This window comes from Gallus gallus, chromosome Z (genome assembly GCF_016699485.2).
Source record: "Gallus gallus isolate bGalGal1 chromosome Z, bGalGal1.mat.broiler.GRCg7b, whole genome shotgun sequence".
Lineage (NCBI taxonomy): Eukaryota > Metazoa > Chordata > Aves > Galliformes > Phasianidae > Gallus > Gallus gallus.
Genome location: NC_052572.1, coordinates 63008730 through 63023579, shown reverse-complemented (window position 1 = coordinate 63023579; position 14850 = coordinate 63008730). Strand labels below are relative to the sequence as shown.

The 14850-nt window shown below is 37.0% G+C and overlaps 1 protein-coding gene across 2 annotated transcripts in view; it reads right to left on the bottom strand.

The window, feature by feature from the left end:
- Positions 1-14850, bottom strand: part of EDIL3 (EGF like repeats and discoidin domains 3) — a 276166-nt gene that overhangs the window by 124295 nt on the left and 137021 nt on the right. For both annotated transcript variants that reach the window (XM_424906.8, XM_004949448.5), the window contains one exon: positions 12258-12386. In XM_424906.8, coding sequence (XP_424906.3) covers positions 12258-12386 — 129 coding nt within the window. The remainder of the gene's footprint in view (positions 1-12257; positions 12387-14850) is intronic.

Sequence of the window (14850 nt, the reverse complement as noted above, 5' to 3'; positions counted from 1 at the left end):
AATCCAACAGTGCCAACAGGAGAAGAGGTTAGCTCTTTTGGCACAGTTCTTTTATCTCTTCTCCCCTCTAGTGACTACCTTTCATTACATTTAACATACATGGACACCTAGTAGATCAAGAGCACATTTATAAATCAGTTGTATGGAGGGTTACTAAATGAAAGGATTAATTACTGCATGATTAACCACTTGTCTTAGATACTAACATCTTTATCAAACCAAAATGCTTATTAAAGCAATATGTAGATCTTTAACCTTACAATGATTATACATTTTCTTACATTATATATATACAAACATAAAGACAAGAGGAAAGGTCTGAGGAACTACAGGCCATTCAACCTCATTTCATACCCTAGGAAGGCAGTGGAAAAAAAACATCCTGAAAAGCATTTCCAAGCACACAATGCTCATGCAAAGTAGTCAACACAGATTTATGAGAAGGAAATAATCCCTGATCAGCCACATAGACTTCTACAATTATGTCAATGTCTTCCTGGACACAGGTGAGCAGGAGATGTTATATACTTCAAATTTAGTTAGGCTTCTAACAGTGTCTCATAGCATTCTTGTATTGGGAATGACACTGTGCAGAATATGTAAGTGGACAGTGAGATGAACTGAAAACCAGGTGAATGGTCAGACCATGGCAATAAGTCCAGCTGGAGGCAAGTCACTGGTGGTGTACCCCAGGCTCCCTACTGGGTCTGGTATCACTCAGCATCTTTGTTGCAAGTTGGCAGGTGACATAGCATGGGAAGAAGTAACCCTTCTTTGAATAGAGGGTTTGGGTAGGTGAACCCCAGAGGTCCCTTCTAATGTATCATTCTTTTGCCCAAGGAGGTTGTTGATGCCCCATCCCTGGAGGCATTCAAGGCAAGGCTGGATGTGGCTCTGGGCAAACTGGTCTAGTGGTTGGCAACCCTGCCTGTGGCAGGGGGGTTGAAACTAGGTGATCATTGTGGTCCTTTTCAACCCAGGCCATTCCATGATTCTATGATGTTTCTATGATATATGCATTAAGTATACATGCCATGTATATGGTATTTACTATATTTATCTAATTCATGAATTTATTAACCACTTACCAATCATTTTATCTTTCGGACTAGAGTAATTTTCTTGCTTCCTCTGCAAAGGTGAAAAAGAGTTCCAGAATTCACTTCCCATAGAAAATGCAAAATGTACATGAAGCAGTTTCCTCACATCATCAATGACTAACTAGTACAGGAAGAAAACTATTTATTGTACTGACTTCTGTCTCCATCTGACTGACAGCTCTATTATCTCAGAGCACATACAATCTCCTTGTTCTTCATGACTCTGAGAGAGTTATACGTCCTGCAACTAAAAACAGCTCTCAGGACTGGAACTTGTATTTATGGAAGCTAGCTAGGCAATGTCACCTTTATTTGATGCTCACATCAAATAAGACCTATCTAAATAGGTTATAGCATTTTCCAAGACTTTGCTCAGCAGCTAAGGAATTGCCTTTACAGATACCATCTCCATCAGGACTTAGGGCTACAGGAGGTGTAATACCTGCAAAACATCTTTATTTTTTTGAGGAGCCTCTTTCCCTGTTAGAGCATTGAAATATTGTCAGAAACGAAGACTGTTAACTCTAAATTTTAGATTTGAGTAAGCTATCTTCACCTATAACTTTTCCCTTCTCATTTTGTTGTATGTCTTCTCCTGCCGTGTGATTTCAAAACTCCCTTTGATATTGAGTATGAAAGAAGAATGGAAGAAAAAAATAGTCTAATTTCTTTCTAGCAATGAAAACTACTTGTATTGGAACAGAATCTTGCTTTTAATAAAAACTCTAAAAACTGCCTGAGCACAGCAACTGTATGCATATGCAACTCTATTAAATACAAGAAAGGATCAAATAAAACACATTTCCAGAACAAGATGCCTTAATGACTTGTATTGTGGTTAAAATGACATCTGACAAGATTACAAAACTTATCTATTATCTGAAGGCAAGCAGCAATTTTAATGCTGAAACACATACACATGCAATGCCGATTCACTTTCAGTTCTTTCTTATAAGAGAGCAATTCTTAAATGCTATTATTTTTATTCATTCATCCCAAAGCACAGGTATTAGAAGTTCTTCTGAGATCATAAGCAACAACTGATTCCTGGAATCACAAAAGATCCGAGCACTTGTTCAGAAAGTATCACAGCAAGAACTAACATCTCCAGAAAGTCTGAAGAGTATCCATGCTTTTATTAATAGCAATCACCAAAATAATGTGCATCAGCAACAACATCTACCTAATCTGATGGAAATGGAGAGCTGCCAATTCCAACTTTTATGCCCCTCTTTTATGCCCAACTTTTATGTTCCACCCCTTCCTTAGGACCTGACAGCTGTGTTGCTACATGGAGAGTGAACTCAATAATCCCACCAAAAATCCTTCCTCATAGTTGACTTGTACTCTTCCGCACAAGGATAGTGATTTATACTGAAGTCAGGTTGTTGAGTCTGATGGAGATATAATCTCAGTGAGGTGTCAGGCTGAGGATAAAACAAAAATCAGGCCAGAATAGAGATCATGAGGCTACAGAAACTCAAGTGCCTCTCATGACATCACACATTAAGAATAAAAAAAAAAGGAAGAGAAACATGATCTCTTTGTTGTTTGTGGTGCACCTGGAAAAAAGCCTCACACAGAGACAGGTTATGTCTGCATTTGAAAGTAGTATGGCCATATAGCACTGTATTTGTAGGCTATGATGATTAGAGTGGAGGACGTAATGCCTGCATTAACTGTACCTCAGGGACATTGTCTCTGCACAAGTTCTAGGCTGCTTGGGCAGACTGAATTGCGTGGACTTTTCTTGCTGAAATGTTTCATGTCGATTCCTGGTGTACAACATGAGGATTTTAGACTATCTGATTATTTTGTTTGAGATTATTTTCATCTCAAAGGGATCCAATTCTTGTGCTCTGAGACCACTATGTCACATGAAGCAAAGCATACCAAGTGGAGATGAGAAAGAGATTTTTTTTTTAAATGCACTCCTAAACTAAAACACTCATGATATGTCCTACAGAAATAATTGTGATATTTAATGCATCAGAATAAATGCAAGATAGAAGAATATCCTGGGTATTCATATGTAAATGTGATGGCACCATGAGTTTTCCTTGAGATATCTTATAAATACAAAGGGAATATGTTTGTAATGCAAATTGGCATATACTATTAGAATATTATCTTGATATATTGCATTTCAAGTCTAGGCATTGTTTTTTCCATGTTTCAAACTCAGAGGTAATCAGTCTAAAAATATTCTCCTTTCCATCTGTATATTATTTATTCACAAATAAACTCAATGATCTCAAAAGTGATTCACATGAATAATGACTACTTAAAATTTCAAAAGAGCAGCTAAAGTACTCTTTGCCTTCAAACTCTTCACCGAGACTGTAGTATAAAAAGACCACTAGATCCTCCCTCTTTTTTTCTTTTCGTATTTTTAATTTCTAGCACAGTCACTTGGAGTGCCATGTGAATTATTCAAAAGACAAATATTAAAGTGTGTCATAGAGTTTTCAACTAGTTCAATGAACACTGGAAATACGAATATTCTATACAGAGAACTGCACAATCCTACGTTCATAACACATATACAATATTTTCATTCTTCATCTCTGACAAACCTACACACACAGATGGCTCAGCACAGTAGCTCTTGCAGCAGAGCAAAAAATGAAAAATAATAAAAAAAAAACTTAAATGACAGAACTCATCTTTGTTTTCTAACAGCTGCCTCCTACAAAGATGGATCAGACTATACCACTGTGACAAAACTGTAAGTTGTAAGTTTTGCCTTTACAGATAATAAGATCTCATTTCAAGATTTCATTTATCTTCATTATCTTCCTCAAACAAATGTTCTGGTATCTCTGTAAAGAATCTGTGACTGCAATGGCAACTGGAAGCAAACCTCCTTTTAAAGCTGCCGCTGATCCTAAACCATCACAAATGCTGAAATTGTCTCATAATGGGCATGAAAAGTAAGGAGAAAGAAGAAAGAACTGATGATAAGCTCATCTCCAAGTTTCTTGTTCTTTTTCTCTAACTTTCCATAATTCTCTTGCCACTTATCTGCATCATCTATTAGTTCAGAGTTGCAAATATTAACAAATTACAAAAATAATTCTCTATAGATGTATTAATATAGCTAAGACAGTCTCAAGAGCTTATTTTTGTGATTTCTTAAGGAAATGTTGTGAAATTGACAATTTGCAACAGTCACAGTACCGTATGTCACTTAGCATTTCAAGGCTGTATCAAAGTACACATGTTCAAAGCTTTCAGAAAAGGGCTTCTAACCATGCAGAAAACCAAGGACATTGCTCTCAACAGTAATCATTCTATCACTGTTAGAAAGATGGGGTCATACAAACAGTTGGTAAGTAGGCTTACTCAAAAAGTATACTACTTGATAAGCTGACAAACTTGAAGGTAAGAATCTGCAATTACTGAAATTAATATTGGTAAGATTTTATAGGACTACATTAACAAATGAAATGACTTTAGCTTTTCTAATTTTTCCATTTAAAGTATGTTTTCCTTAGAAGAGTCTTCTGATACCAAATACTTGCAAGGATAGTGTCGCGATTATTCCCACGGTGAAGGCTAGGACTGATCAAAATGGAAGTCAGCAATAGCCACACTTCCAGAAAGCTGCCCAAACAGAAGCATTGGATTTTGGAAATAAATGTGAAGTAGAAAGAAATGCGCATTTTCCTCACTCAAGTTCTGAAAAGGAAAGAATATCAGCTTCAGCATGGTACTCTCCTGTGATGACAACAATGCTGTATCACCTATGTAACAACTGAAATGCACATGCTATTTTTCTAAGTGTGAATGGGAACACAAGAAAAAAAGAACACCAAATAATAAAATATCATTAAGGTCCTGTATAATAGCTTTTACTTGTTTGGATTCATAATCCTGAAGAAAACTCAAAATACTTATACAGTACATACTGCATGGAAAAACGCAGTAGTAAATTAGAAAGATTTGTTATAACATAACTAGAGATATTATACTCATTGCTCTTTTCAGTGAATAAAAATTTCAACTGATGTAAATTGAAATTTGAATGATGAGTGCATCATCAGTCCTTTATATGAAATCTGTTTAAGCATAAGATATTTCAGAAATGTAAACTCCAAACACAGATTGTTGTAGGAAAAACACATGTGAAGGAGTGGTGGGGACCAGATGAATCAGTGTCCAGTTCCCTTTCTGCTATTAAAAAGCTGCCTGTAATTCTTCAAACTACTCATCATTTTGCTGTAGTATTTCTCTGGTGCATAATGACTTCAACAGAATATATAAACATAATACACTCCTTCACATTCCCATTTCATGAAGCCATGTAAGACTGTTTTAAAAGAAGCAATCTAGTTATTGAATATGTAAAAGGGAATCTGTGTGGGCTTTTTTGCAGACGCGTTTGAATGCAGTTTTAGCAATACTCATTGCTAGTATTTGCTGCAGTGTATTAGGGAATATAAACAGTTATTCTCATGCTGAAAGAGGATATTATATTTATATTATAAAAGAGGAAATGTGTAAAGTTGACATTACAATGAGACAACTATTACTGAATTTAAAGAGTTCAGTATTTCAGTATTCAGTATACAGAATTTATTATTAATTCAAATATAAAGGGGAACCTGTATGAACAAAATATGTTCCACATGCTATCTTTTTAATGCAAGACATGAACAAACTAAATTCCTTTGATAATCCAGCAGCAATGCATGTATTTTTGGAGCATCAGTTTCTTTCCATGTATATGACAATAGCAATCCTTAAGAAAGGCAGTAATTAGGAGAAGAGATATATACCCTCCTGTGAAAGATGCTTATAATGGGTACTGGCAGTTGAAGCGACTTTTATAGCACAGAAGTGCACATCTCTTTTTAAGTACCAGTCACTGCATCATGCAGCCAGTCTATAGGTTGTAAGAATCCCACTGCTCTGACCAATGTCCTCCTAAAATCTAAAAGCTATTGGGAATATCTCCTTTCCTCCCACTATCATATATTACAAAAGAAACTTAGGCATCAAATTAGAAGGCTTAATAAAAGTCAAGCTCAACATCCAGCCTGGTTTAAAATGAAAAAAAACGAAACATCCAACAAAATGAAAGATAAAGAACATAGAAAGCACTGTAAGGATCTTCTACCCAATAAACGGTACAGCTTTTTCTTTGGTAGAGGTTGCTGTGTCAGTAAAATCTATCACATAACAAAGATGGCTTTAAGAAGGTCACAGAAAAACCATTTAAAACTTTTGCAAAAACTCTTACGAAACAGAAGCAGTTCAAACTGTTTGAATAGAAAACAGTCAGATGGTAACATGACAAATGTATGCAAAATAATAAGTGGTGTACAGAAGGCACTAAGAATCTTCTTTTCTACTAGTTGCATAACACACAAAGAAAGAGAGAATTTAAGACCCTGAAATACATGGAGTTACTCAGCGTATCAGGATATTGTTGAGGTCAGATGTTCAACAGGAATAAAAAAAAGATATTGCAAGTTTGTATGAATAAGAAGAATAAGTAATACACAACTGACGTCAACGGGAATTAAAGAAAATCGGAAAGAGTATTGTAATTCCTACCTGAGACTTTATGCCAATCTCTGACTGTTAAAGAATAAACTAAAATCTTTATGTAGGGAATAAGCTATGCTCTGTCTTCATGGCAGTGCATCCTGATCCTTCCTACGAAGTACCTATTGTTGGCCTGTTTCCTTGTTTTCTTGTTTGCTTTTTCCAGGTTTTGGTTAGTGTTCTTAACTCCCCTACTGCTTTAAATAACTCCCCAATCCTGCTTTTTGAGATTTAAGGCAAAACAAAACTCCAAGTTCTAACAGCCCCAAAACTGTTGTCACTCTTCTTCAGTCTCACAACACATTTGATGTAAAGAGATTCATCATCAGATCTTCCTCTGCTTTCAGTTGACAACTGTATCGATATGCATCTAAACTAACAGCTTTATTTATTTATTTATTTATTTATTCCAGGCAGTTTCACATACAAGTTTTACTAAACTACCAGGAATGCAACAGACATCTCCAGCAATGCTGCTCTTACACCCACTGCTTATGCCTTTTCCATGCTCCACATTTTGCTCCTTTATACAGTTTCCATTTTAGGAACAATGTTTGATTGACTTTTCCTCCAACAGTAATTACTGGCTACAGGCTTTTTTAATTCTTCACTGGTGGTATCTTATAGATATCTTTCAAACAACTTGATTTCTCTTACATTCCAACTACACAAAATTCTAGGTTACTGAAAAAGAAACGGCATATCTACCCTTCTTCATTTCTTATCTAAGCAACTATTCAGACCTGGAAATAGTTTTCAGAATTCAGCTAAATAATGCTTAGATGTGTATGTTACTTACAACATACTTGTACAAGCAACTTACTACCAATATATAATGTAGCGTATTATTACTATTTTATGTAATAAAACTTACTAAAACTGTGCAGTCATTTTCAACAACAATAACAAAACTCACAAAAATAAAATCGAATACCTCAGTTAGATTTAGAATTCCCTAAGCCTAAACTTATATTGCAACAGAAGTCACAGTGAGTGTTTATCGGTAGAAGCACAGGGTGTACATCTAGTATGGCATATCTGCATTTAACCTAGTGTGTTAAATTTGCCCAGGTGGCTCAGGATGCTTATGGCTTGGAACAAGCTGCATCTGTGCAGGATACAATTGGTTTTAGCCTCCATAACAAGACAGCTGCATGCAAACCGCCTGTGGGGAATGGATTCTGGACGGATCTACCACCAAATTGCAGGTGGAAGTGGTTTAGCAAGAGTACCCACTCATTACAACAAACAAAATCCATGCCACAGGGTGTTCTCCAGTTTCCGCAAACATATATCTTCCCCAGTAAATGGGCAGGTTCCTGTATTTGAATTTGTTACTAAACTGAAGGTGTAGATTACGCATGATCTCAACTAGGCCAGATTCATGGCAACTGGCCCTTCCAGTTGCAGCCCTGCACTAAGAGCCAGTACTCTATGCATACTTGGAATGATGCCTGAACATACTACTAAAATGTGAGCTGATGCTCTGCCACATGCTCCCCCACTCCAGCTGTGCAGTTTCACACGTTAACGTGGCAGCTGCGAACACCACAAACCATTTAGGCTATGAGACAGAAAGCAGAGAATGCAGGAAAAATGCTATGAAAAGCTTTCTTACGTTATCAAACATGTCTGTTTAATAAGCTTAAATCCTCTTAGAGTGCAAGGCATTTAGTAATGGCTGGCAGCATTAACCATCAATAGAGTATAAAGTAACAAACCAAATACTTAAATCTGGACTCTTTGTTGTTTCAAACTTTGGTTTTTTGAGGTTGGACCTCTCTGTTATTTCAGTTTGTTGAATGGCAGACAGACTTTGACATATTTTGTTGATAATCACAATATTGCATGTTATCTACATAGGTTGCTTTGAAAGTAATGCAACCTATTTCTTTCCACAGAACCTGCAACAGAAACAAAGAACACAATAACACAATTTGATAGAGCAAATTCTCAGCTACAGAACACTATTCTTCTGCATAGTCAGCACCATTAGCCATGCATTTCTGCCAGCGATGAACACAAGCCTGCATGCTGCACTCATGCCTACCATCTGCACCAGCAGAAGTGAACCACTGCCTCTGTCACCACTGCTGGAACGGCTCACTGTGCTACATGCCCTGTTTGGTCTCCATAAGTGTTCAGCAAGTGAAGATGAATAGATGCATTTTTTTTCCACATGGGGGAATTCAACGACACACCTTTGCCTCATACACACTTCAATCTGGCTATAGATGTCTACATTCAGTTGGACTAGATTACCTTTATGGGTTCCTTCCAACCCAAATAAATTCTCTGATTCTGTGATTCATTACCCCTCTGCTGCTGTCTGTCACACAGCAACAAAACATAATGGAATGTTGATGGGAAGGTGGTACTGCCATACCATCAACATCCGCATCTGATGTCACGGGCCAATTTAATAAAACAAGAAGCATTACTTTTGGGAAGCCCTCCCAAAAGTGGCTTTTTTTGTGTGTGTGTGTATGTTTGTTTGTTTTTTTAAGTATGTATATAATTCATCTATTTCACACTTAATCTCTGCTAGTCCTTCATGGTCAGCCTCTGCCACTACTCAACGTGGTGCCTGTCACAGGATGCTGTCCTTCCTGATCTCACATGGAACATGGGAGTCCCACAGGCTGCAGCTTTCCAAGCTCTCCCCAGCACAGCTCTGTAACGCAGCGTCCACGTTTCAGGCACTGCTCCAGCACCATCCCCACAGGCAGCAGCTCCCCTGGCTCTCCCGGACAGCCTGCTCCTCCATGGGCCTCTCCTGGGATGCAGGGAGCTGCTGCCTGGAGCACCTCTTGCTCTCCTCCTGACCTGACCTTGATGCATGTACGGCTGCTTCTCTCCCATTCCTCACCCCTCTCTCCCAGCTGCTGTCACAGAGTGGTGTTTCCTCCCTTAACTCCGCTCTCCCAGAGCACACCCAGCATCACTCATGGCTCAGCTCTGGCAGTGGTGGGTCCCTCTTGGAGCAGCTGGAGCTGTTCTGTTCTGTCACGAGGCACTGCTGGGCTCTGCTCACACAGACCACTCCTGCTGCCCCCTGCTACCAAAACATTACTACATAAGCTTGCAACTTATCTTTCAGTCAGCATGATCCTGAAGAAAACATTACCTGCTGTTCTTAAAAATGAGCATCACACTCAAGGAATACACCCCAGTCCTGCTGGGCATGAGTTTTATGCTATTTTCAGGAATTTAAGTGCTCTGAGCTATTCTCTGGAAGAGCTGCTTTCTCAGTGTAGAAAGACCATAGGGAGACTTGCCTTCTTGCCTCAAGCAAGTTTTTACAAATTCCTCTCTCCTTGTCACTAGTTACTGTCAACAGCACGTTTGAAAGCCAGACTGTCATACACAAGCAGTTTCTTAGGTGTCTCCATAAAAATTTCCCCAGGTTAAAACCAATGTAGTCTTTACTATCCTATCCTTGTGAGACTTCTTACCACTGAGGAATAGATAACCACTCACAATTAATATTGTTTTGGCAATAAATCTATACTATGAAATCAGTGATCTTGCTAATAATCTACTTCATAATTTATGTATTAATTATTTATATGGGCAAAAGGTCAAGGAACTGCAGAAATATTGACAGGATGTTTGTTGGTAAGAATGTCAGAACACTAGCTTTGGGAACATATCCTGATTGAAAAATCAGTCATTTAACTTAATTGATTTAGCAACAGAATCTTAGACATGAAAGAAGTCTGAGATAAGAAACCTTGCACAAGAGAGTGTAATATGATTTCTGGATACCTTAACAGTTTAGATGAAGATACATGTCTTTCAGTGAGGTCATTTTAATGATGGATCTAGTTTGACAGACTTCTTGTTTGATTTAGAATGAATTCAGAACTGAACTGCTGAACTTTATGAAGTAGAGGAACTCATATAAAAGGAACTTCATGAATTAAGCTAAAGAGATATCATATTAAAGAGTTACATTAAATGCACCACTGGAAGTCAGATTCTTCCTTATTAAAGTCATGTTCTCCTCTCCTTCTCATAGCCGACATCCTTAGAGACACCCTGAACATCTATATATTGCATACAGTTTATTACCACATCTTAAATCAGACTCTCTGAAAAAGACTGAATTTCATTCTCCCCCTAAGACTAACTTTTCACATAAATTTATCCTATTGGAAATCCCATTAGCTGCTGTCTTCTCCCCCTGGTGAATTTGAATCACCCATGTGAGAACTCTGCTTTATTCTGAAATTAGTGTAAGTGTACTTTGCTGATTATCAGGAGGATAACAGTAGCTAATTGTTACACGTTTGACTATTCTTAAAAGGATATCGGGACCCAGTAAACAGCTATGATTAATCTCATAATTCGCTACTGCATTTATTTTTTTTTTCATCAAGCAGGTAATATATGAAATTTTTCAGACAGAACAGGCTAAAGCATTCATTTTGCTTGGTGAAAATTTGTAGTGTTATTCACTTCATAGCATCCTTAATAAAGGTCACCTCTTTGACACTTAAAGGTAGTAGAACACTACACACTACAGCATGTGTTGACTATGAGCCTAGTCGTATGATGGAGTGTGCCTGAGAACATTAGGCCACATGATGATGTTCTTTCATATGACTTGGACATCAACGGCACACAGAAACTGCTCTACCTTTACCAAGCGTAGTCACAAGGGCTGATATACTTCTCATCTTGCCACACTCTAATGGCTTTTTCTCCACTTATCAGACAGCAGACTCTTGTAAAATACATGCAGATGTCAAAGGTCAGGAAGAACAAAGTGCTGCACTCACAATTTAGCCCAGGTGAAACTAGCAATCTGGTACAACCTTGAGTTACAGTCAGACATAATTGTGCCTCCTTTCCTGTTCTGAAGACTCCTGAACTCCTGGCTACACAATTTAAAGGCAGGCAATCGTTTGCTATCATGATTACACTGTGAACTCATTGCTCTTGTGGGTGAATATCAAAACTTGACAGTGCTTTTTTTCTTTTTTATACTGCTACTTTTCAGTTCTGTAACTGCATAATCTTATGATTAACAATCTAATCTGAAAGTAGGAGAAACTCTTCACATAAATTATAAGGAAAAAAAGATGTCCAGAGATTGCATTTAAAATGTGATTAAATATAAACCCTATTTAAGTTTGGAACTTCTACCCTTAGATTTAGATATCATGATTCAAGGTATTTATTTTTAATTTATAAATACATAGGTAAAGAAAGATGGAGAAGGTGTACTTATACAGAATTTTTTTCTTTCATCCTTCTCACATTACATACCACAAATCAAAACAAATGCATAGACACTTCTAACAGAAAAAGGAAATCTCCACTATTTCAAATACTGCCTCCTATTAAATCCGTGATATATGCAGTTGCATTCATTACGATATTTTATGATGTACATAAAGCATTCACCCTTATGTTGAGTAAGTTGGAAATAATAACACCATTTTCTGAAGGTAGTAACAGTATTCAATGGTATTAGCTTAATCACAAAATAAAGGATAAAGATTAAAGAAAGTGAGATCCAATGTTGACCTTCAAGACTGGAAGCTAATAAAAAGGCTTCTGTCCATAAAGACTTAAAAGTTACCATGTGGAACTTACTGTGCTGGCAGTGAATCCCATTAAAACCTTCTGGACATTTACAAACATATCCTATGAATGTGTCGCCTCGGTACGCTTCACTAATTTCACACATCCCACCATTATGACATGGATTAGGAAGGCAGGGTCCTAAGAGATGGAATAAAAAAATAAAAAGATAAGCGTATATAAACATATAATAAAAAAACATCATAATTTTACATTCATTAAGGAAATAAAATCCCTCATGTAGACCTCCATACTCTGCTAGAATATATCCTTCACTTAGTTCAGATAACTTGCCAGCAAAGATTTTTACGAACAAGAAAAAATATGAAGCATGTCACTACTCATTAATCATAACATTATTTTTTAATGTAAGAGAAGACAGGAGACAGAGAAGCTAAATCTTGCTCTTCTATTAAAGATAACAGGCATTCTAACTTTTATACCACTGTGCCAATATGTATTAATCAAATGTGCCTATCATGTATGGAGTGACATGTACATTATCCCGGAGTAATCACTACGTGACAAGCGTGAGAGACCTTTGCTATGGCTTTGTGTGTCTATTTGAATATGTAACTGTGTGGCCCAGAAGTCAAGTTACTAAACCAACAATTCTTTTCCACAGAGCACCTTTTCAGCAAATCCACTTCAAACTTGTTTTTAAAAAATTGTTCTAAGTGAATTTTGTTTTTTTTGTTCCCCAACTAGCCATATGCTGGGACACATTAAGTCTCAGCTGTGAGATCTAATTTGGTAAGTTTGCAGTGACTACACACATCTTTCGATCCACAGATTATTCTGTCCATGCTGTGTATAAAAAACCTGTCTCACTGTATTATCTTATTAATGTTACATAGGCTGCTCTGAAAGTAATGTCTCCTATTTATTTCCATAAGAACAACAACAGATACAAAGGACACAATAATACTATTCAATAGAGCAAATTCTCAGCTACAAAATACTCAACAGTCACCATCATTAACTATGCAGTTTCTCCAGCAGTTAATAACAGTCTGCCTGCTGCACTTGTACAAATCTGCACTAGCAGAAGTAACCTACTGTCACAAGCATCGCTGCAGAAATGCACCTCCTGCTACCTCACTGTGCTCACATCCACTGGTTGGTCTCCATACGTGTTCAGCAAGTGTCAGTGAATGTCAGTGGGTGCCATTTCTTCCACATGGATGAATTAAATTACACAATTTCGCTTAAAATTTGCACTTCTATGTCAGACTTTATTTTTTCAGACTGCTCCCCCACTGCCATCTGTTGCATAGCAACAAAATGTAATGGAATATTGGTGGGAAGGTTCAACCTCTACTGCCGTAACACCAACATCCACCTCTGACACTGACAGTCAAAATCATGAAGTAGGAGGAAGTACTTATGGAGCAGCCCTCATACCTGTAGCATATCTCTTAGCAGAAGAAAAAAAAAAGACTGGAAAGATTCATATGCAAGTTAATGTGTGAAAAGATTGGCAAATGCAGTACAAATATATTATTTGCAACCTTTGCTATGTACCCCCAAAGGTGATAAATTTCATTTGCTGAATTGCAATGTAATAATTTTTCATCCACTTAAAATCACTTTTTTTTTTTTTTTTTTTTTTAAAGAAAAGACATGAACTTCTTTCCACATCATAATTTACTGACAGTCAGCACTGGGAATTGAACGATTTAAGTTTAAAAAAGCCCTATGTTTAATGTTTCTCAGAGTCTGGCTATTTATGTTTTCAATTACAAACCCAAGGTTCGACAGATGTTCACAGTCATAGCATATATTCAGACTATCACCTCATGAAAACTACATCCTCTGAGAAAACATTAATTTGCAGAGGACAAAAATTATCAGAATGACAATTTTGTCAGATGTTCACAGTCCACAGTTATAATTGCTTGTGTAGTTAGAGCAGTTTGAGAAACTAACCATGTTCATGCTTCTATTACGACTCTGTATTTAGTGTAACCTAGGACACAATCCTGCAGAAATTGTGCTTATGCACTTCACTAAACATGGACTATGTCCCACTGAATCCAACACATAAAACACATGAATATCTACCAGTCTATTTCAAGTGTACTTAATAGCAAAAAAAAAAAAGAAAAAATCATGAAGACCAAAAGGAAGACAGATTGGGCATTGCCAAGTTTGCTTTTTCCGCTCACATTTTCTGTCGCACTTTAAATATAATGGTATACTACATGTTTATTTCCAGAGAGAATCTATTAGTCTACTGGAAGGTCAAATAAGATTCATGGCTTCCAACTTTCACAACTTCTGTTCATGTTATTTCTTCTCTGTAATACTCCAGGAACTTAGTCAGTTTTATCTTTTGTCTCCCAATGAATATGGACATATTTTTTCCAGTCTCTATCACAGTGCTGCTGTTTGGGGAGTAACCGAAAGTAGCCCCATATGTTAATTATTTCTATCCATGTGGAACTCTAATCTTCTAAGAACAATAAATCTTTTAACAATTATTTTCTCATTTTGCTTGCTGCTTTCTCCATATGGTTTGTTAAGTACATGTTCAGCATACTTCCATTGATTTTCCTTAGGTTTTGCATATTCTCAGATCACTCTAAAGAACAAAGGCTTAACA